This window comes from Tenrec ecaudatus, chromosome 17, assembly GCF_050624435.1.
Source record: "Tenrec ecaudatus isolate mTenEca1 chromosome 17, mTenEca1.hap1, whole genome shotgun sequence".
NCBI classification, from domain to species: domain Eukaryota; kingdom Metazoa; phylum Chordata; class Mammalia; order Afrosoricida; family Tenrecidae; genus Tenrec; species Tenrec ecaudatus.
The window spans coordinates 55451487-55475556 of record NC_134546.1 but is presented as its reverse complement, the minus strand read 5'-3'; the positions used below and the strand labels follow the sequence as shown (position 1 = coordinate 55475556).

The 24070-nt window shown below is 53.4% G+C and overlaps 1 protein-coding gene across 2 annotated transcripts; it reads right to left on the bottom strand.

Annotated features, from left to right (window-relative positions):
- Positions 1-21879, bottom strand: UBL7 (ubiquitin like 7). Of its 2 annotated transcripts, none has more exons than XM_075535676.1 (11): positions 21739-21879; positions 20189-20401; positions 18817-18936; positions 12570-12652; positions 11749-11833; positions 11212-11269; positions 9117-9250; positions 8794-8843; positions 8417-8584; positions 7881-8003; positions 1-224 (listed from the first exon to the last, which is right to left on the bottom strand). In XM_075535676.1, exons 2-11 carry the CDS (start codon positions 20370-20372, stop codon positions 87-89), a joined length of 1143 nt encoding a protein of 380 aa, XP_075391791.1. In that variant the 5' UTR covers positions 20373-20401; positions 21739-21879; the 3' UTR covers positions 1-86. The 2 variants fall into 2 exon arrangements, with proteins under 2 accessions (XP_075391791.1, XP_075391792.1); XM_075535677.1 differs by lacking the exon at positions 21739-21879 and adding an exon at positions 21056-21691.
- Positions 21880-24070: the final 2191 nt, after the last annotated feature.

Sequence of the window (24070 nt, the reverse complement as noted above, 5' to 3'; positions counted from 1 at the left end):
TGGCCATCGGCTACGTGTATTGGGGAGAGGGGACCCGGAGCCACCTTCATGTGTGGCCTGCCGAGGGGTGCTGGGGGGCTGGGAGTTCAGGGGGCTCCTCCGGCAAAGATGAGCTCCAGGGCTGCTTGGATGTCGCCCCCCGTGGCCTGCAGGGCCCGCAGGCTCAGCTCGTCATCCTGGATGCCCATGTCGCGCAGCTGCTGCAGCTGGGGCTGCCACTGGCTCTGTGGAAAGACGGGCAGGCATGCCGTTAGCAGGGACCCGAAGACAGCTCACTCAAGTCTTTCCTTTGGGGGGGGCGGGGGTGTGTGTGTAACGCAAACTGGGGGTTCCTTCAGCAATGTTTCTGGCAGTAAGTGCCACAGGCCGGGGTTTCTAGGAAGGGTCGAAGGAGGACCGCGGAACAAACGGCTTGGCAATAAAAAGGGCAACAGGAGCCTAAGGCTCAAGAGAGCACAGGTGGCCTAAGTCTGAACCCCAAGACACTGGACTACTCGCACTTCACCTCTGCACACGCGGGCGGGGCTACCCAAAGCTCCCGGGCTCGTGGGAGGAAAAGATCACGGCACGCACGCGCGTGTGTACCCAACCAAACTGCCCGCTGCCATTGCATCAAGTACCGCTCACCGTGACCCTACACATGTCCTCTAAGACTACACATCTTTATGGGGCAGGTGAACTCATCCTGCGTCTGCTCAGCCATGTTTCACCAGCTGACCTCAGCCACCTGAGGCTGGCAGCCCAACACCCCGCACCTAGCGCCACCAGGGCTCCGAGACACACACAGACACACACACACAGCCCAACACCCAACACCCAGCACCACCAGGGCTCCGACACACACACACACACACACACACACACACCCCAACACCCAACACCCAGCGCCACCAGGGCTCCGAGACACACACACACACACACACACACACACACACCAACACCCAACACCACCAGGGCTCCGACACACACACACACACACCAACACCCAGCGCCACCAGGGCTCCGACACACACACACACACACACACACACACAGCCCAACACCCAGCGCCACCAGGGCTCTGACACACACACACACAGCCCAACACCCAACACCAAGCGCCACCAGGGCTCCGACACACACACACACACACACACACACACACCAACACCCAACACCCAGCGCCACCAGGGCTCTGACACACACACACACACACACACAGCCCAACACCCAACACCACCAGGGCTCCGACACACACACACACACACACCAACACCCAACACCCAGCGCCACCAGGGCTCCGACACACACACACACACACACACACACAGCCCAACACCCAACACCCAGCGCCACCAGGGCTCCGACACACACACACACACACACACACACACACCCCAACACCCAACACCCAGCGCCACCAGGGCTCCGACACACACACACACACACACCAACACCCAACACCCAGCGCCACCAGGGCTCCGACACACACACACACACACACCAACACCCAACACCCAGCGCCACCAGGGCTCCGACACACACACACACACAGCCCAACACCCAACACCCAGCGCCACCAGGGCTCCGACACACACACACACAGCCCAACACCCAACACCCAGCGCCACCAGGGCTCCGACACACACACACACACACACACCAACACCCAACACCCAGCGCCACCAGGGCTCCGACACACACACACACACACACACACAGCCCAACACCCAACACCCAGCGCCACCAGGGCTCCGACACACACACACACACACAGCCCAACACCCAACACCCAGCGCCACCAGGGCTCCGACACACACACACAGCCCAACACCCAGCGCCACCAGGGCTCTGACACACACACACAGCCCAACACCCAACACCCAGCGCCACCAGGGCTCCGACACACACACACACACACCCCAACACCCAGCACCACCAGGGCTCCGACACACACACACACACACACCAACACCCAGCGCCACCAGGGCTCCGACACACACACACAGCCCAACACCCAACACCCAGCGCCACCAGGGCTCCGACACACACACACACACACACCAACACCCAACACCCAGCGCCACCAGGGCTCCGACACACACACACACACACACACCCCAACACCCAACACCCAGCGCCACCAGGGCTCCGACACACACACACACACACACACACACAGCCCAACACCCAGCACCACCAGGGCTCCGACACACACACACACACACACACACCCCCCAACACCCAACACCCAGCGCCACCAGGGCTCCGACACACACACACACAGCCCAACACCCAACACCCAGCGCCACCAGGGCTCCGACACACACACACAGCCCAACACCCAGCGCCACCAGGGCTCTGACACACACACACAGCCCAACACCCAACACCCAGCGCCACCAGGGCTCCGACACACACACACACACACCCCAACACCCAGCACCACCAGGGCTCCGACACACTCACACACACACACCAACACCCAGCGCCACCAGGGCTCCGACACACACACAGCCCAACACCCAACACCCAGCGCCACCAGGGCTCCGACACACACACACACACACACACCAACACCCAACACCCAGCGCCACCAGGGCTCCGACACACACACACACACACCCCAACACCCAACACCCAGCGCCACCAGGGCTCCGACACACACACACACACAGCCCAACACCCAGCACCACCAGGGCTCCGACACACACACACACACACACACACACACACCAACACCCAACACCCAGCGCCACCAGGGCTCCGACACACACACACACAGCCCAACACCCAACACCCAGCGCCACCAGGGCTCCGACACACACACACACACACACACACACAGCCCAACACCCAGCGCCACCAGGGCTCCGACACACACACACACACACAGCCCAACACCCAACACCCAGCGCCACCAGGGCTCCGACACACACACACAGCCCAACACCCAGCGCCACCAGGGCTCCGACACACACACACACACCCCAACACCCACACCACCAGGGCTCCGACACACACACACAGCCCAACACCCAACACCCAGCGCCACCAGGGCTCCGACACACACACACACACACACAGCCCAACACCCAACACCACCAGGGCTCCGACACACACACACAGCCCAACACCCAGCGCCACCAGGGCTCCGACACACACACACAGCCCAACACCCAACACCCAGCGCCACCAGGGCTCCGACACACACACACACACACAGCCCAACACCCAACACCACCAGGGCTCCGACACACAGACACACACACACAGCCCAACACCCAACACCCAGCACCACCAGGGCTCCGACACACACACACACACACACACACACACACGGAGGTGAAGACACTGAGCACGGACGCATTTAATAGAGCTCTTTTCCCGGCCTCGCGCTGATCATTTTGTTTCTTGGGGAAACAAATGCTTCATTCCTTCTCCCCCCCTCACCCTCAACTGTCAAATACTCCATCCTGTGGATATCCTGAAACGCAACTGGACCGGTTCCCATCTCCCGCTATTATAAACACTGCGGCACTCCCTGACCATACAGATGTCGCTTCCACACGCACGTACCTGGGTTCCCAGAAAAAGGGTACGTTCCTAAAAACGGCCTGCCAAGTAGCTCGGGGCTGTAGGGCCTGCGGTATTTCCTTTCCAGTGCACCGTCTGCTCGCGACCTTTGCCCGGCTCTCTGCGCCGCTAGGCCCCCTCCACACTAGCAAGCTGTCTCCCTTTCGGTGGGTAACACGGCCTTTTTCGTTCATGGTCTTCACACTTGGCTTGTTTTGGTTTGCTTTCCTATGCAGGAATTTTCATTTCTGTGAACTCAAAATGACTTACTCTCGGACCTGTGCCTTCCTGAATTCCAAGAGGATAAATCTGTGCTAAGTCACGAAGACAAGAAACGAGTCGCGGGGCGCAGACGAGCCAGTCAGGGGGCAGCATAGCAGCGAGGACACACACAACTTTCCTCTGGTTCTTTAATGCTTCCCGCTCCTCCCCCCACTATCATGACCCCAGTTCTACCTCACAAACCTGGCTAGGCCAGGGCATGTACACGGGTACAGATAAGAGCTGGAAACACAGGGAATCCAGGACAGATAAACCCCTCAGGACCAATAATGAGACTAGCCATACCAGGAGGGGAAGGGGAAAGGGGGGAGGGGGGACCGAACACAATGATCTATCTATAACCCCCTCCCAGGGGGACGGACAATAGAAAAGTAGGTGTAAGTGTAAGACATGAAAAAATAATTCATAAATTATCAAGGGCCCATGAGGAAAAGAGGGTGGGGAGGAGACAGGGAAAAATGAGAAGCTGATACCAAGGGCTCAAGTAGAAAATGTTTTGAAAATGATGATGGCAACAAATGTACAAATGTGCTTGACACGATAGATGGATGGATGGATTGTGATAAGAGTTGCATGAGCCCCCAATAAAAATACGCAAACAAAAACAAGTATTAGGCTTGTACCCATGGCTTCTGGCTGTGTGCACTGTCACCAAGCAAGCTCCTGCACAGAGGGAGCTGCCCCACACCTTCTCCTAGGACTTTCTCATGGCTTCCCGGGCATTTCACGGCAGGAGACAACTGTTCCGTGTAGGTGAGAAAAGAGCCGGTTCACCAGCGGGTAAGAGAAGGCAGTGGGGATGGATCATTTATCCAGACAGGCTGACAGGGATGACACTGCTTTAAAACACACACACACACACACACACAACCACCCCCATGCCCTACCCCCAGCTCCAATCCACTTTCCAGGCCAGGTAGCGCTGAGGCGGCGATGTCCCGCTTAGGGCAGGGAGGAAAAAAGAAAGGACGGGTTGCCTGAAGGCTGTGCTCCTGGTCCCCATGGCTTCGCAGGAACAACCCGGGCTTGACCCGTCTGGGCTGCACCGTGGCTCTGTGAACCTGAGCAAGCGACAAGCAGCTCATGGGTGCCCTAGGGCTTAGCACCTTGAGCAGGGAAAAACCCGCCACTCAGCTGCAGGGGGCCTTTCTATGAAGCCGAGGGAATGGCATCTCCCGGGATCAAGGCTGTCTGCTGAGCCTGGCTCCCGCTCTCCTTCCCCTGGGCTCACCTCCCTCCCTGCATGCCCTCCGACAGGGCACAGCCTCTGCTCAGAAGCCATCTGTCCAACCCCCCACACCTGTACCCTGCCCCAAGACTAGGATCCTGAGCCCTTAATCCAGTGACTTGGTCCCTCAGGGTGGTTGGTTGTGGCCAAGGTGTTGGCAGAACTTTGGATGCTCTACGACAGACCGGGGCGTATGTGCAGCACGTCCAATGTCTACTGCGAGACCTAGATGCCAAACTCACGCCTGTTCACCTCACAGACCTGTCTCTACCTGTAGATGACCACGGCGACCACTGGGGGCTCTGCAGGCATTAACACCGAGCACGGTGACCTTGACTCTGGGCCCCCCCAGGGTCTTCCTTTGTGTCTTTCCCCTAAGGCGCACCCTCCCTTCCCCCAAGTTGGCACCCGTCTCCTGCCCAGGCAGTGAATGCCCTCCCACCCCTGGTGACCACGGAGGGTTTCTCTGTGTGTAAACGGTTTGCTCTGACAGTGGGCCCAGCCGTGGGTGTCCGTCAGGGTTTCCTTGTGGTGCCCCGTTGGTTTACGTACATACTATGCTCGCCCATGCATCGCTGAAGGCACAGTAGGGTGGTTCTTTCTGCCCTGGTGAACAGCGCTACAATAAACATGGGCCTGCAGATGTCACATTTGTTACAGCTTTTCCTTCTCCAGGGTATACAAGGCAGCTTCAAAGAGCTGTGTGAAATGTGAAATTAAGAGATAATGGGATTTTCCCACTAAGCCCCCTCACATTTCTAACCTGTGGGATATAAAAAGACTGTTCCCCAGCTTTGTCTCCCCCAAAGATATGCTAATGTTTGCCAGCACATAGCAGGAGGTCAGATGCTTGGAGATAAATTCTCCCTGAAGGCATCTGGTCCACTAGAAGTGGGGTTCACCCCCTACTGATAAGGACAGCAATTGTTTCCATGGAGAGCCAGAGGAGTGGTCAAACCCGCTCAGTGACATCCAAAGTTAGACTGCCATCCTGAATCTGCCCATCTTGTCACAGGATGATAGCCCGATCCCTCCCCTTCCTATTGAGTGTATGCCCCTAAATCATCCCCCTCTCATTACTGTCTAACCTATAGTACAGATGTCTTTACCTGTACTTAGGGGGCTTGCACACCCCAAAAGGGATATAAGCCTTGGTTAGCAATGAAGAGCTCTCTCCCCCGTCCTCTCCAATCCCCATCCTCTTTGCTGTTCCTCTCCCCCTCTCCTGTCCTCTGGTCTCCCATCTCCACGTGGACCACCAAGCGGGGCTGAGGTAAGCATGTACCACAAAATGTGTCTGCCTCCATTAGTTCAATCTCTCTTCCATCCCTCTTATTCTCTGTGACATTACCATAATCTTTACTTATTATCACTGTACAATTGCGCCTACCGGACCCTTGATGATGTGTTAGGGGCAGGCTCCCCTGACATTCTGCAAAGTGGTTGTCTGGGATTCCACGGTCCCGCCAACAGTGTAGGAGAGCCCAGTCTCCCCACAGCCTCGCCAGCACGCATGGTTCTCTGTTCTTGTGATCACTGCTCCCATCGCCTGGGGGAGCTGGGAATGTTACTTTCACTTGCATCTCTCCAATGGCTATTGAAGGGGCCCTAGTTACAGAGTGGGTTACGTGCTCACCAGGCTGTCTGCCTTCGTAACGGTGGAGTCTTGGAAACCCTGGAGAACAGTGCTACTCTGTCCTTTGGGGTCACAGCGGATAGAAGAGTCAGTGGTCAGGAGCTCCAGTGTCTTCTTTGGTGAAGTGTCTGTTCACGTCCTTTGCCCCCTTTTCAGTGGGATTGTCTTTTGGTGATTGAGGTGTTAAAGGTTTCTATGGATTTGAGTTGGGCTGTGGCCAAAACACCTCCCCAGTTTGTAGTGCCTGTGGCCCCTCATTTGGAGAAGCCTCCTTATGCCCCTCAGCGTTGACCCAGCTTCCCAGACCAGTTCTCGTCCAGTCAGGCTCACACATCCCGCCTTCCTCAGAAGGGTTTTGCCTGGTGTTTAGACCTGCAGCTGGGCTGGGTTTCTCTCCTCAGGGCTCCCCAAGGTGAGTACCCCCCTGTGGCCCTCTCTGCCCGTCTGTGGACCCAGGCCTTGTACGTGTGCTTCCTCAGACAGACAGACAGCAGGCTCTGAGTGCAGGAGTGGAGACCAGAGGAACCAAAGCCCTTGCTGGGAGCAAATCTCACCCATCACTGGCCATGCCCCTGCTGTGCTGGTGCGAAGCGTGTTGAGTGGGAAGGGCTTCCAGAGAGCTGAGAAGTGCTTAGAACCTGTGACGGTCGGGGACTGTGTCAACCAGACACCCTGGGTAAGAGGAGGAGTGGAACCCAACCTAGCAGTGGGGTCACAGCCTGATGACACCTCCTTGGGGGAGTCGCCTTTTGAATAAAAAAAGTGACCAAGCAGAGTTGAATTCTGTCTGGTCCCCCACCTTCCTCCGCGCTGGGAATCTGTGTCTGCCTCCAAGGGGGACCCCACGTGGGCCACCCAACCCTGGGTGAGCTCACCCTGCCACTTTCCCACCAACCCCGGAATAACAAGACTGCACCCACCAGCCTGTTACCCTTGCACAGTGCTTCATCGTTCTGTGTCACGGGCCTGCAGAGGGCTCCGGCTAGCCTCGAGCCCGTGAACCTGGGTTAGACTGGGCTGGGATAGCTTCTTGATATAAAATTACATCTAGAGAGGAAGTCCTTTGTGATACACCTATGCATGCCCCTGGTTTTCACCCTGCAGACCACCCAGCCAGCCTGACACAGATTCCAATGTAATCTGGAGTCCCATGGACAACAGGACGTGGGGAAGACTGACCTGGAGGCTAGGCTGCCCGGAGGCCTGCAGAGCATGCTGTAGGGCTTGGCTGAAGAGATCGTTGGTGATGGGTGTCCCTGACTGGACACTGGAGGACATTGGTGAAGTGCCTGAGGAATGGCCCTAAAAGACATATCAGTTTGGTCAGTGTCACCCTTGGGGCCACCACCCTTTGACAGAAGATGCCCACGGCTGACACATGGACCTTGCACTCCTGCATCCCGCCCTCCCCGAGGCCCGTGTCCAGGAGACCACCACCAAAAGGTGCTGAAAAGCTCTCCCGTGGAGCAGGGGGAGGCTCTACTTGCTTCTGCTCTGGGGCTGGGAGGGGAGAGACCATTCTCAGCCACCAGAGGGCCTCCCTCACGCAGGGCGGTGCTGAACTCCAGCTTCTCAGGAAAGAACCCCCACACACACCCGGGGTGCACAGTGCAAACCCCCAACGAGCACAGCACGACGAGGCCCGGTGCCAGATGGAACCGGGGCAAACCCGTCCTCCCACGAGGAGCTGAGATCTTCCCAGCCTCTCTCCGAACCTGAGTGCCGGGAGTCGGCGTGTGCGAACTGCTCTCCGGAGTGCTGGCCAGGGCCAGGGCGGTGGCCAGCTCGCTCTGGGTGATGGGCCGGGGACCAGCAGCTCCGCTGTACCCCAGGGAGGCTGGGCGGGAGCTGGGTGCGCTGCTAGAGGGCGTTGACCTGGTGCTCTGGAGAAAGGGGCACTGGGATCAGGGACGTGGTGCTGCAGGATTCCCCGCTGGGCCCCGCCCCATTCCCAGAGCAGTCCCTAGGGAGACCTCCTAGGCTTCCAGGCTCGGGAGAAAAAGTCCAGTAAAACAGAAAACTATGATGTGGTCTCGGCCACCTCCCAGGCCCCAGAGGTTCCCAGCAGTAGGCAACCAGCCAGCCTGCTTACCGGGTGGAAGTCATCCTCATCGTCAGAGAGTCCTTCAAACAGGAAGCCGCCTGAAGGCGGGAGAACAGATTTCAGGGGGGAGGCTCCGTGAGGCATGGGCGAGGCCCCCAAACCTCAGCTTGGCTCAAGTGACTCCAAATGTGTATGTGCATCACTCCCAGCAGAAAATTACAGGACAGATGCACTTCCTGACTCAACCCGTGAGGTCCCCAGCAACGCCCTCTGCCAGAGCTTTACATAAGCTATACAGCACCCCCCTGGCACGGCTGCCACCTGCCCCCCACCCCACCCAGGGACCCACCTTCCCTGCTCCCGGGCCTCACCTGGCATGTCCCGGTAGGAACTGGAGGGCATGCTCCGGGAAGAGGAGTCTGCCCCGGGCAGTGGGGTGCTGCCCGCCACCGAGTGGAGAACCAGCACAATGGCGTTGACCAGGGCCGGGTGGGCAGGCACCAACCTGGCAGGGGAAACACAGGGTGACTGGAAGAAGAGAGACCTCAGCTGTGGCCAGGACAGGGCTCCCGGGTGGCCCTCATGACAGTAAAAGCCCACTGAGGATGTTTCCAAAAAGTACAGAAACCTCTCCGAACCCCAGGGTTACGAGATGCGTCATCTCCACAGGCTCACAGCGATCTCATCAGTAAAATGACTGCAGTCAGGAAGGGATCGCGTCGGTAATAAATATAAACGTGGGCAGAAGTTCTTAGAAAGCAAACATCAACTGTCAAGACAAACAGCGCCGAGGAGATATTGCCGTACCGACCGGCCCACGTGACCCTCGCAAGACGCCGAACCCCATCTCTCAAAGGGTGCAGACTGCTAGATATCGCATAGTTTCGTGTGCGAGGTGACAGTGTATAATGATGTCCTTTTTAAAGAAGTTGTTTTTCAGAGAAAATGCCTGGTTTTGTTCACGTGACAATGTGACACGTGTCCCAAGAGAGAGGCATGTAGGGAATGTGCTACACAAAATTCTCAGGACATGAAGCTACTGCTTCGGGGCACGTCCTCCGGCCGGGTCTACACACCTTCCAAGGTGTCGCTGCCCTCTCGCCATCCCCAGAAAACTCTGCGCTCATCTGCTTGCAGCGGCACCGCCACCCTCAGGGCCTCGGACCCTTTCAGGTTTGCAGACCAAGAGGAAGTGGAAAGGGGCGAGACCTGGGCTGGGTGGGGGTAAGGGCTCCTGGGAAAATCCCCTGAGGCAGCCTTGCTGCCCTAGAAGAACCAGCAAGTGGGTTGTCATGGGGAAGAATTCCCGAGTATAACGTTCCTGGCTGATTTCTCACTGATGCCGTTTTTCATTTTCTTAAGATTGCTCCCTAGTATGATTCTGTGATTGTCCTGTGTCCTTTGAGAGGATCTATCAAGATTACTTTTGGAGGCCCAATAACCTGCAGAGCTGGCCTCCCAGTCTTGAATTTAACTGGCCCAGGAGATTCCATCGGAAGCCACTGTTTGGCTTTGGTTTTTCTGGAAGGGCCCCCTAAACTGCCTCAAGAGTGCATTGCTGAGAGAACTTGTTTGCAGCCGTCAGTGATGACACACAGCCGTGTTCAAACACACCCCTTCTAGCCGTAATTCCTCATGTAAAGTATTGTAATTCTGGACTGGATTTTTGGAAGGTGTTCTCTGCTACCTCAGTGGGCAGGATTAGGGTGATATGAAAACCTGACTTTAGTTGAGGGTGTGACTTGCTTCTCTGGGGGCACCTTCGGACTCTGCGAGAGGGTGTGACTTAGGACATCCTCCTTTGTTTCCATGGTAGAGGGGATGACAGAAACTCACGGGGGCGGCTCTACCCTGTCCTACAGGGATGCTCGGCGTCAGCCTGGACTCGGTGGCGGCGAGTCTGGTTTATGTTCTGCTGAAAGACAAATGCTGCGCCTTCATCAAACCCATTCTGCTGTGTCCTGACTGAGCTTTGTTCTTAGAAGATGGCTGCTTTGGCTTTCGGAGACTTTTGCCACCTGGTTTCTGCTTGGAAACCCACAGGGGCAGTTCTACCCTGTCCTGTAGGGTTAGTGTCAGTATTGACTCAAGGGCGGCAAGTTTGGGGGTCTTTTTGGTGTTGAGCTCTAGACCCTGAACTTGACTCCCTTCTACCTGACCCTTGGATTTGGGACCTAAGAGCACCTACCACCACCTGAGGTCTTTCCTTAAGCTTTCGTGTGTTTCTTTGTAATGCTACAATGAATCACAAAAGGGACCCCCCCCAAAAAATGGGACCACACTCCAGGGAGGAATGGGGGAAAATGGAACCAAATAGCCTCTTCAAAGAGCTGGGCATTTAAAACATCTTTAATCTCCACCTCTTTATGAGCAGCCTGCTGCTCATCTTTCCTGTCTCCGTGGGCAGGACCTCGAGCAGCCTTGCCCCTATGGGCGGTGGCCCTTTCATAAGGTGGCCACACTTACGTATCCAGCATGCTGGGATCGGCGAAGACAGAGAAGAGGTCCTTGTCTTGAAGAACTCCTGAAAGAGAACAAGGCTGCCTTCAGGGAATGCGCGCACCGACGGCCAGATCCAGAAGGAGAAGAGGCTTCGGGCCTCCGAGGCTAGACAAGGACGTGGGGCCACGAGCGAATATCCGCGAGAGATAGGAGAGAGCAAAGCACCAAGGACGTAGACGACGTGAGCTCGCTCTGTCTTACCACTCCTGCTTGTTCCCCAGGAGACGGTCCCACCTCCCTCTGCACCTGCACCACACACGCTACCAACCACCCCAGACAGCTTCTTCCCTACATCTGGGCGCTCCCCTAATCTAGGGAGGCTCACACGAGTCTGCCCAGGGGCTGTCCATGATAGCCCTCCAGGGGCATGAGCCTCAGAGAGCTAGGCAGCTCTGACACATTTTAGCTGGCTCACCTCCTCACAAGACCAGCGACTAGAGCACACATCTCTTTAGGGTAGTTGCTCTCTCTTTCACCGACAATGCCTACTCCTGCACTTACCGAGAGCAATGGGGTCACTACTGAGGCCCGGGGTGGCCACAATGATCTGGTCCAAGGACTCCTTATTGCTGAGCATCTTAAAGACCTGCAGAGGAAATGGGGAGGGCTCAGCATCCCAGGCAGTGTAAATGCCCATGCTTTCCACAAGGGTTTGCACAAAGGAGTGACAAATGCTTCCCGTGAAGGCTCCACAATGGAACAGCAGCAGCCCCCGGAAACACATGCGCCTCCTTTTATTCTGGCTAACTGGAGGAGAAGGCCGCAGCAACAAAAGGCAAGCCTGCAGTAACCCTTCCGGCTCTGGTCCCTTCCCCTCCGCTCCTCCCCCTCCCACCTCCCATTCTAATGCCCCCAAAATAACAGAATTCATTAGAAGCCCAAGAACAAAGAATCTGTTTGGTCCCTGGCATCCTCTTCCACCCCCATTCCATTATCGTGCCACATTCCCGGGAATCCCCGAGCTGTGCTGATTTGGCCAGTCAAGGCTCTGACAAAAAGGGCTCCCCAGAGGAGCAATCCAGCCAAGGGGCCCTGGCGGGCAGCGCAGACACAAGAGGCTCGCGACCCTCTGGCTGGCCCCACAGCTGGCCCATCAGCTCACTCGCAGGAGAGGCTGGCCCCTCATCATTCGAGGGCACCAACACTGCCCAGCGAGAGAGCCCCTCTTTGGAGAAGGCAGGGCTCTACTGAGGCCCACAGGCGTGGCCAAAACTCCCCAGGCACTCTTGGTTGCCATGGCAATGGGCTTCCCAGCTCCACCCCTCCCCCTCTTCAGCTGCGGGGCAGGCGGCTGGGGCAGGCGGACCTTGCGGCACACTCACCGCCTCTCGGTAGGAGGAGCTGCTGTGCAGGGCGGTGTGCAGCACCCGGAACTCCCTCAGGGCAGCCACTCTGTCCACAGGCTCTGCAGTGGGGACACGCACGTCACCCTCGGGCCCCGGCCCTGGTCCTGCCACCAACCCACGGCATGACTCCAGCACGTGCCCGCGGGCAACCTGGTCTCAAGTTCCCTCTTTCTCCAGGCCCCGGCGACCAGGTCGGAATGCCCACTCCAAAAAGCCCATTCAGGCCACAGATGGGAACATTTCACTCTCTTTGAAGAATTTTAGTCAATAAAAAAACACACACAGGGGGAGCGGGGAGGGAGGGGAAAAAAAGAGGACCTGATGCAAAGGGCTTAAGTGGAGAGCAAATGCTTTGAGAATGATTAGGGAAAAGAATGTACAGATGTACAATTGATGTTTGTATATGTATGGATTGTGATGAGTTGTATGAGCCCCTAATAAAATGCTGAAGAACACACACACACACACGCACACAAACAGGCCAGCAAATTCAAGTTTCAGCAGGGGAGAATGTTAACGACCACATGAAAGAGAATACGCTGATCAGTCTCCCACGTTGGGAGTTCAAGACTTCTTCCATTTGAGCAAGACGTATCTTCAACTCAGGCTGCTCATAGGCACTCAGGAGCGAACCCACAGGCGCCATCAATGTGGGCTCACAGTGACCCATAGGGAAAAGTAGAACTGCTCCATAGGGTTTTGGAGTGAAAACCTACACGGACACAGATGACCTCATCGGTCTCCCACGGAGCAGCTGGGAGATTCGAACCGCTGACCTTGCGGTCAGCAGCTCAACACTTCCCCCAAGACCCAAGACTCCTCGTATATTTGGTTAAGAAGGTGTAGTCGACTCCGCAGACTCATCTATGCAGTAATTTTAACTAGGGACTGCCAACCGTCTTAACCTTATGGAGCTATGTTGACACAATATGTGAGGAGAAAGAAATAGAACAGAGCTGTACGCGCATTCTCTGGTACAGCTCTGTAGAATGTGTCACCGTGCATATGGTCCAAGGGACATGATGAAAAGCGCTTACGTCGTGGGCAACTGTTTTTCTCCTTGATATTTTCTTTCAGGCTTGAACTTAAAAGACACGCTTGATAGCAAGTGGTCTCACTGGGGCCCCAAGCTCCTTTCTGACCTTGGACAATTGCTTCTTCTGGAGTTCCCTTCGTTTTACTTGATGATCTTACCGTTTGGGGCCATCGGCCCATGTCAGCGGGGAAGACACTGAGGTCACAGGGAAGGGTGGAAGGGGAGCTTCTCTCTGGGTCACACTTAAGCAGTGTGGCTCTTCTGTCCTGGGACCTGCGCGTGTGTCGGTGTGGACTGCCCGCTGCCAGGTGAACTAGCGCCCCTGGGATTGCTCCGTGTTCGTAGCCGTCTTCCTGCCTACCATCCTAGTCGTCTCCGGGAAAATATCCCTCTTCGTTATCGAAGGAATTCAATCAACACACACGCATGTACTAGACGTGCACTCCCCGGCCAGCTTGGGGCAAGGGGCAAGACAGCAGACACAGGAGGCGGAAGAGCGAGCAGAGCAAGCACACGGGATGCGGGCGGTGCCAGCAGAGCTGTGTGTGCATCCCGGGCACTAGGGGAGCAGAGGCAGGGAGCACACTCAGAGTGACTGGGCCACCACGCTGCCTCCAAGGGGAGCCCATTTGCTGGGGCCTTTACGGTGGAGCAGCTGTTTCCTGGGAGGAGGAAGCGTGCCACGCCAAGTGAGGAGTGCCAAGCAAAGGCAGGGAGGGAGGACGAGAAGAATGCAGGCTTTGAAGGAGCCGCGTCTTTGTGTGTGGTGCCAGTTCTGGGCGCACATCCCTGCCCGCTGGACGCTGGATGGGTGAGATCCAGAAGCACTTTGCAGCTGACCCAGGAGAACCGAAAGAATCCCGGTGGGAGGGGTGTGACTGACACATTCTCCTCAAGGCTCTAGTCCAGGGGGAGATCAGGACACTGCTCGCTTTGAGAAGAGGGGTTTCAAGGGTCAAACTGCAACACCTTCACAAAGAGTTTCTTTTCAGACCAAAGGTTCATTTTCACCTCCCAATTAAAGTCTGTTTGCATCAAAATTAATCTCTTAAGCAGAAGGGAGGAAAGGGACATTTACTATCTTAGGATTTATGATCAGCAAAAGTCATGTCTTCATAACATCTCTGAGCTAATTTCCCCCTTGGGAAAGGGGAGGCAGGCAACCCAGTGCCAGGAAGACTTGGCGTCATATTCCAACTGTGGTGTTCATTTCCTAAGAAGGCAACTTTGAAGAAGTGCCGTGCCAGGCCCTTCCCTTCATCTATGAAATGGGAATGCTGTCACTTACATTCCAAAGCCACGACAAGATACTAGAAGCCGGAAAGCCTAGCTCACTATCCGTGCCCTTGTGCCACAGGCCATTGGGGCGTCCTTCAAGTTGAACAAGCTGGGCTTCCTGCTCCTGATAGAGAATGAGCAGATGGCAGTCCTGAGCTGTCTCAGTGAGAGGCCAGTGAACGGACTTACTATAGGAACTGGTTGGGTGATTTGGATAAAGCTTAAGGAAGAGGGATTTTTGGTATGGATGGGATGCTGTTAGGGAGTGGGGTCGATTTTATGACTGACTACCTAGAAAGATGCTCTCTAAATTCAGGTGGGGTGTAGTCAAGATTTCATTTTTGGCTCTGGTGGACTTTGGACTTGTTAGCTTTTCCTCAGATTCATCCTAACCCTAGAAACCGCATCAACAACAGATTTAACGCCGGATGCTACGGACCCAGGACCAGGGGGGTGCTGGGGTGCTCTCAGGGGCGTCACACAAGAAGAAAGCCAGAGGGAAGGAAAACCAACACGGATGTCAGAAGAGCCTCTGAAACTCGCTCGTGCCGACAGGGAGGGTGAGGCCAGAGAGCCGACCAGATTTCCAAGGGCGGATGGGAGCAGCAACAACAATGACAGGTGCAGAGGCCTGCAGCTAGGAAGGGAAGAGCGGGCTCAGCATTCCCCAGGTGGGAGGTCAAGCCGCGCGCCCCACCAAGAGCCTAGAAGACAGAAGGAGCAGAGCCACTGTGCCACGAGGGGAGTGCCAGGAGGCAGCATGGCATCGAGAACTGACGGTACTGACAGAAGAAATCCAAGTGGAAAACGAAGCTCCACCGACGGGCGGAAAGCCGACGGAGAGGTTTCAACAAACTGAAGCCCTCACTCCCGAGGCCACAACATTTGAAAGGCTGCTACCTGGCCGACCGACGGGAAGAGACCCATAGCTGCACCCGTCCCAAAGAAAGGGGACCCACAGAATGCTCCAATTACAGAGCCGTGTCATTAATGTGACCGCCACACAAGCGATGCTGAACAGCGTCAAAGAAATCACTGCAGCAGTACAGCAAAAGAGAGCAGCGGAAACCCATGCTGGATTCAGAAGCTCTGGGGGGATGTCAGTGCTGACAGCACGCCGACCTTGGCCGGACGCAAGAAACACCAGAACTATGTGTACTCGTCTTTAATTGTAAAGGCATTCTGCCGTGTGGCTCATACCCCTGGATACTATTGCTAAGACTGGGCATTTCCAAACACTCGATTGTGCTCACGCTGAAGCTGCACACCGACCAAGAGGCAGTCGGTCCAACAGACGGGGGGGCACTGGGTGGTCTAACGTCGGGAAAGCGATGCCCAGGCCTGTCCTTTCTCCGTGCTTATTCAGCCTGTCCGCTGAGTGCATCATCTGAGAAGCTGGGCTGCGTGAAGGAGAAGGTGTTCGGGGTGGGTGGGTAGCTTGAGAGGGAGGGCGATTGGGGAGACAGTGGATGCGGAACTGGGGGAGCATTAGAGCTGATTGTGATGATGCGTCTGCACCTCTTTTTAGAAGAGGTTTAACTATGGAACTGTATTATGCATGAAGATTTCACCAGGAAAACGACTTAGAAAGCCAATCTTGACCTGTGGTCAGCCTGGGTGAAGGAGGAACAGTTCTCGCTCAGGGGGCACCGACTTCATTTTCACGGTGGTGGAAGCATTTGGAGGGGGCAGCCGTAACAGTTGCAGACACGAAGGGTATGATCAGGGGCACTGAAGTATACATCTGCAGGTGGCTGAACTGGCAAATGGTTCGTTTTATATGTTTTTGCCAAAACTGGAAAAAAATTACATGAATAACAATGAGTACGGGAGGAAAAGAAAATGTTCTAAAATTGATTGTGGTAAAGATTGTACAGTTCTTGTTGTGGATGAACTAATGAATCATATGTTATGTGGATGAAATGCCAATAAAGTTTAAAAAAAGCAGAAGAACATGGCATCAAGATTGGAGGAAGGCTCACGAACCACCTTTGAGATGCGGCCGACGTGGCTTGCTTACTGAAAGTGAGGGGGACTTGAAGCTCTTACTGACCCCGACCAAAGACGACAGTGTGGAGTACGCACCCACCTTAGGTAAACAAAAGCCCTCACAACTGAAGCAGCACACCGCAGCTGGGCAAATGGAGAAAAGACCGAATCTCGCTCTATTCAGCTCCACAATCAATACTCTTAGAAATAGCAGTCCAACAATCAAACAACAGATTGCACTGGGAAACTCTGCTGCGAGATCAATTAGAAATGAGTGAAATATGGTAAAAAAAAAAAAAAAAAAAAGCAAACGTGTCACTTTAAAGACGAAGGTGCCCCTGATCCAAGGCATGGTATTTTCAATCACCTCCTATGCCTAAGAAAGCTGGACAATGACTAAGGAAGAAGAACGGAAGCCTGTGGACTACTGTACAGGTGAAGAATAAGGAAAAGTGCCAGTCTACTACAAGAACAAATCTGTCTTGCAAAAGGTACAGCTAGGACACTCCTGAGAAGCAAGATGACGAGAGTCTGTCTCCCGTACTTTGGAATTGTTGCCAAGAGGAGGCAGTCCCCGGAGGGGGGCATCAACTCTGGTTAGAGGATCAGCATATAAGACCAAGACCTTAGATGAGATGGATCGAAACAGTGGCTGCAACAACGGGCTCAAACACAGCCACAACCGTGAGGAGGGCGCAGGCTCAGGCAGCGTCGCATCCCAGTGCACACGGGGATGCTGGGAGTGGTCGGCACAGACTCAGTGGCACCTACCAATTAACAACATCGAGAGCAGTGGTTCTCAACCTTCCTGACCCTCAGGTGGTGGCGACCCCCAACCATAAAATTATTCTCGCTGCTACTTCATCGCTGTCATTTTGCTACTGTTATGAATCGGGTGATCCCTGTGAAAGGACCCACAGGTTGAGAACCGCTGTTCTAGAAGACAGGTGGAGAAGAGCAAGGCTAAATCTGTAACCGGTTAGGCTGAGTTATTAATATTAGCCGGGACAAAGCGATATTTGGTCACTTTTTGTAGTTTGGGCCTGTGAGCAGACATGATAGGAATCTTGTTTTTGTCTTGATCTACTCTGGTCTCAGGGCAAGCGGCCTGGTCTGAGGCTGACGAGCTCTGAAACTTTGAGACGATGGGGAGCTAGCTGACCGCATCAGACACCAGCCTCCAGACACCAAGGGTGGCTTTGGTCTTTCTCATCTACAAGAGACGTTTTGTCCTTTATGTTTAGAATTGAACAATGGAGTCAGTTTCAAGCTGATAACTAGCCCCAGTAATCATGGGCATTAGAAAAATGTCAAAATGGCAGTTTAACAAAGCGAATCTCTTTTCTATATAGCTTAGCTTTGTCCCTGCTGAGGTAATTTAGACCGCAAAATGCAAAATCTAAATGAGTTCTGAGTAGTAGCTTTTCCTCGTAAATCACAGAGGCCTTAGATCTACTTTGTTCAAGGTCTACTTTAACGCTGCTTGCGAATTTTCAAGCTTCGGGAAAATAAAGTACCAATACAGCAGGAGGCACATTTGCAAACAGAGCAAATCACTACCTGGGGCAGTTGCAGGAAGGGAACTATATGCACTGGCGAGATATGTTTGCAGATTCTCTCTTAAAAACAACAGGATGCCCAATTCACTGATCAATCAACTCCTCCCCGACAGGAGTTTTAAATAGTTACACACTTCTCGTCTCATCTCATGAGAAAGCAGAGTGATGAACTTGGGAAGGAGAGAAGTGGAGATGGCAGGCCGCAGACTTAAAACGGCCTCTTCAAGTTCTCAGCCAGTAAGCAGTAATAATAGTATCTCCTAGAACCACCTCGGTAGATCACCCTGCCGCCTACCCAAATTCCTGTCTGCAGAACACCAGACCCTTCCCCTCATTGCCCAAGGGCCAGCTCCACGCTCACCTGGTTTCTGGTCAGGTTCCGGCCAAGACTTCCGCAGAACATGGACGGTGGACCCGGGTTGAATGCCATAGAAGTCAAGGGTTTGGTCATCTTTTAGCTTCCGCCCACAGTAGATCAGATCTAAGGAAGACAAGGGAATAGTTTGTACTTTGCTCCTCAAAACAATGTAGACAGTTGGTCTCTGTCATCAGACGACAACCTGACCCTGACTGGGCAGCTAGTGGAGACGGACATAAGCTCAGAAGGTCGTCAACTTTACTCAACAGCTGTTAGCGAGTCTGTGCATGGAAAAAATCTAGAGCTTAACACTCTGGGGATTGCTCACCTTACAGAAATGGGCAATAATGTCAACAATAAAAAAGGTATAGCTGGTGTGGGGGGGAGGGGGTGTGGACCTCCTGGGGCCTGTTGGGTCCCTTACCTATTAAAAATTATAACAATTGGGAGCCAGCTGCATCTCTGGAACTACTGGCTTGAATAATCTTGAAAACTGAAGACAAAACAATCCTCTGACATGTGCACTTAGCCAAACTAGAACATGTCTGCCTGGAGCATCTCTTTACCACCACCTACATGGGATTGGAGGGATTACAGCAGTGGGGAAGATGAAATAAGAGCCGTAAGAGAACAGTGACTGAGTGCTCGTTGGGAAAGAATCATTCACAAAGAAGGCGAGACTGGTTTTACCAAACTCAAAGGAAGTCATCAACTCCACTGAACCGTATGGTTGGATTGGTGTCTCGGGGGATTCAGAAAGGCTGTGGGGAAATGGAATTGAAAATGAGGACACTTCCCCACAAACGTTTTGAATGCCCTTTGTATGTTTTGCTGTGCACCTTTTCAATGACAAAAAACTGACGCCCAAACTCCTTCCTCCATCAGGAATGTCCTTGCTGTTTTCATTTCCTGTTTTATTATCTTCTCACTAATTGACCAGCCAACCAAACACCCTTCTGGTCATTCCTTATGACCTACCTCAAATGGCATACAAGGAGCCTCCATTGACTAGCCCTTCCTTCCTCACCCACTTAAAATTTATGCACCTTCAGAAAAAAAAAACCCAATAACGTCACCGTTCAGAATGTGTGTATAAAGTAGTTCAATATATGTCATAGAAATGGTAACCAACAGTTTTAGCATATGATTATTTCTGTCCGCCTAACACTCACTTCCCTAACAGATGCAAGGTCCTCTGTTTATTCTGGGGCCAACGTGAGGCTTTCTACTCCTGTACAGGGCTGTTCCTACCGTGTCCTGTGAGTCAGAATCAACTCGATATCCGTGTTTTTTTGTTTTGTTTTTTAATTAACACCTGCAATTCCGCCCCAAGAGAAACCAGAGCAGCTGCTGATCCTAGTCTGCAGAGACTCACCAATTAGCTCAGGGTCTGGAACAGATTCCTGGAGTTTTCCAGCAATCAACTGCTTCAGAAATGAGATACTATAGCCCCCCAGTGAGTATTCTCCCATCTCTGTCTCTGGCAACCGAAGGATGGACTTTGGGGCAAGTGGCTGGTCAGCCAGCTTCACTGCCAGATGCCAGTCGGAGAGAGACATCCTCTCTCTTTCGCGTGCTCTCTTTCTCCCTGTAAAAGAGCAAGGTTCCAGTGGTTACTTCTCACTTCTATCCGCCTCACCCCACCAGTGGACTGAAGGAGAGAATCATTTCCTGTTTGATTTTTCTCACAGTGTATCACTCTTATCAGAGAAAGCACCGCAGGCAGCATCGCATCAAGAGGCCAGCGCATGACTCTAGCCTTCTCTGATTCCACCTGTGATGGGAGCTAAGCCCTTGCGGCTCTCTCTGCCTCAGTTTACTCGCCTTCACTGTGGCCACTAAGAACACAAATCAACATAACAGGGATACTGTGAGGTTCAAATAAAATCGACCCCTCTCCCGTCTGTAAATGTCCTTATTTCAGGCTTTTTTCCTATTAACTCTTGCTTGAAGTTTTAGAACAGCTTTCTAGAAAGTCCTCAGGTTCTTGCCTTCCCTCTCAGAAGTACTCAGACACTCTCCCTAGTCATCATTTTAAAACAGATCAGATCGAGGGAGTCCACTGCTTAAAATGCCTCCAAACCAAACCACCATTGTGACTGATTCCAAACTCCAGGCCCGCCTTATGAAACTACTCTCCATCCCCACTCTCAGCCTTCCTCCCAAACAGGGCCAGCCCTGTCCCCACCCCCAGCATGCTAAGTGCAATTCATGAAGTTTCTATTTGTAACAAAGGTCTCACCTTATTTTACACCTTTTCCCTCTTAGGCGTCTTAGCAAACTACTACCAAGCCCAACCGAAACACAACCTCCTCTGCCTCCTCTTCTTCCCTAGGCTCTCCCTCCTCTGCAGTTCCAGATCCCCCGTCAAGGCAAAGGGCCCATATGCCTGCGTCTTCTCAGTCTCCACAATTCTGGGGGTCTTCTCAGTCCCCACAATTCTTGGGGACCCTTGTAAATAAAAACTCTTAATTTTATCGTATTGCCCCAATTTCTGGCACATGATGGATGCTCAAGGAGTGACTCAGAAACTCTTAAGGTTGAAGAACCGTTTAGGACTGGACAAGCCCTTCCTTGCCTCAGTCAACATCCCTGCAGACAAGGCTTCCGGTGAGGGAAGGGACCAGAAGGCTTCGCGGCTCCTCGTTAGAGACCAACGCATCTTCCAGGTCCCGTTCATCTCAGGGGTGAACACAGTAGAAGGAACGGATCGTTCTGGGCACCCTAGCCCACTGAATCCTCACGATTGGCATTCTCACCACATTGGAGTGACGGGGGAACCACGGCTCAGAGAGGGGACGTCAAGGGCCCAGCGTCCCACAGCTAGCCAGCTCGTCGTGGGGCAGTGACACCTGCACACCGCAGGGCCAGCTACCTAAAGGACGCAGAGAAACCAACCCGCAGCCCCGGGCCCGGCGCCCTCACCCGTTCCGCGGAAGGAACCCGGCCGCAGAGCCGCCGGTGTAAACACTCAAGCTGGCCCTCGCCGGAAACAGGAAGTCCCCGGAGCAGGCATGCTGGGAGTTGTAGTTCCCGCTGCGGCCCCGCCTCGGAAACTAACCTGCGGGTTAGCGGGGCCCGGGGCGGAGCTTCTGGTTCCGGGAGAGGCGTGGCGTACGGGCCGCCCGGAAGTCCTGGAGGGAGGACCTCTCCGTGTTTCCTCTGGAAAGGGTCCTACTTCTTGTCACTTCCCGGTTTCGCCGGTCCAGAAAGGAAGGCCTCGTTTAGGTTTTGACAAAGCTATGAAAGGCCTCTGTGATTCTTACGCTTTTAGAAGCATGATTACCTGTCGGTTACGCCGTGTCGTAACAGCGATGCCGGGTGGGCACGCCCTTAGCCTGATCGCAGGCGCCGAGCCTCAACCAGGAGGGTCACTTTTCAGCCAGAAAAGAGCGGCTTTTCCAGCCACCACCACTGACCACACCAACTCTTTCCTGTAGCCCTCTGGGTGAAAACGGCTGCCCCCAGGGTGATGTCTGCCTCCTGTTCTCCCAGCCACTGACTTCTTGCTCTTAGCCAGAAGGTCGAGAAGCGAGGCCACTGACTTGTTGCGGCGAAATTACCTATGGGGACATACCGGGAACGAAGGAGGATTGCTATCGCCCCCCTTGGGTTCCTGGTGCGCACCCAACGTGCATTGGTAGGGTTCTATAACGGATTCATAGAATCCGTTTGGGAAGGAGGAGTTCCGCTGAGCTGTCATCAGTTGCATATTTTAAATGGAAAAAGTTCCATCCTGTTAAGATTCGTTTGTACACGAACATTCATTAGGATAAGCTAAACCTTTGAGAAAGGACTTCGTCTGATTAGATTATATGTATGTAAATCGAGGATTAAGGAAAGTTAAAAATAATGAGCAGGTGAATATAAGAAAGTAACAAGGTTGCTCAGAGTCTCTAAAGGCACAAAGGTAAACACTTAACCCCTAACTACCCTAGGGCAATAGGGGAGCAGGCTAGTCTGCACGTGCCTAACATCAGCATTACAGGTGGATCACCCTCTGCTGTTTTCCTGAGTGAAGGGCGTGGCTTGCAAATCTGTCTTCAGGCAGGTGAAGCCCAGGTTCTTCTGATTATCCATTCTTTAGCCGCCTTCCCTTTTTATCTACTAAGGCACTGCCATCTGAACTGTTATCATTTAGTGCTACTGACATCTCACACTATGTTACACTCAATTGATACTGTGTCATAACTAACCTGCAGGAGAAGACTGGGACCCAGTTCCACCTTTGAGTTGCTCAAAGAAGTACTGAATATACTCAAATAACTCACTGCCACCCAATCCATTCCCACTCAGTAACCAAAATCTCTGGCTTTGATCTATTTCATTAAAAGCTCCACTACGCGACGCGGCAAGTACCTTGTCCTCTACTTTATCAGCCTGTCATATAGTAGGTGAATACTAGGCGTGGAACAAATAATTCCAAACAAACCTACCAACCAAATGGAGCTGTCTTGCTGGAAGAGGAAGTAAGCCTGTTCAGAAACACTGCAGTGATCATTATTAAATGAGCAAAGGAATTAACAGATAACCCAGGAACAATTCTATTCTTTGGGGGCTAAGTCATGCAATAGAAGCTGTTCTCTGAAGTAAGGATGAGTCTAGAAAAAATGCAAAGCCTAGACACAAGACAAAGATAGATGACCAGACTCATGTAGTCAGAAAGAGAAAGTGTTTTCTTTTGGGGCCCAGGCCTTTGAGCCAACCCACAATTAGACTATTGACCCTCACCCACGCTTTTTACATTTTATTGATTAAATCTTCAGTAAACACAAGAAGGAGGAAACTGTTCTAAAACTGATTGAGGGCATGATCATAGAACTCTTTTTAAATCATTTCATTTGGGGGGCTCTTACAGATCTTATAGCAATCCATAATTCAATTATATTAAGCACATTTGTTGTTGTTTTTAAATCATTTTATTAGGGGCTAGTACAACTCTTATCACAATCCATACATATATATACATCAATTGTATAAAGCACATCCGTACATTCTTTGCCCTAATCATTTTCAACGCATTTGCTCTCCACTTAAGCCCTTTGCATCAGGTCTTTTTTTTCCCTCCCTCCCCGCTCCCCCCTCCCTCATGAGCCCTTGAAAATCCACAGATTGTTATTTTGTCATATCTTGCCCTATCCGGAGTCTCCCTACTCCCCCTTCTCTGCCGTCCGTTTCCCGGGGAGGAGATCACATGTGGATCCTTGTAATCAGTTCCCCCTTTCCAACCCACTCACCCTCTACTCTCCCAGTATCG

Excerpts from the sequence above, each read along its gene's own strand:
- UBL7 (XM_075535676.1), bottom strand. The coding sequence starts at position 20,372 with ATGTCTCTCTCCGACTGGCATCTGGCAGTGAAGCTGGCTGACCAGCCA. Across the intron at positions 18,937-20,188 it reads TCCAGACCCTGAGCTAATTG|ATCTGATCTACTGTGGGCGG; the intron begins GTGAGTCTCTGC and ends TGTCTTCCTTAG. Across the intron at positions 11,270-11,748 it reads TAGTGACCCCATTGCTCTCG|GAGTTCTTCAAGACAAGGAC; the intron begins GTAAGTGCAGGA and ends GTTCTCTTTCAG.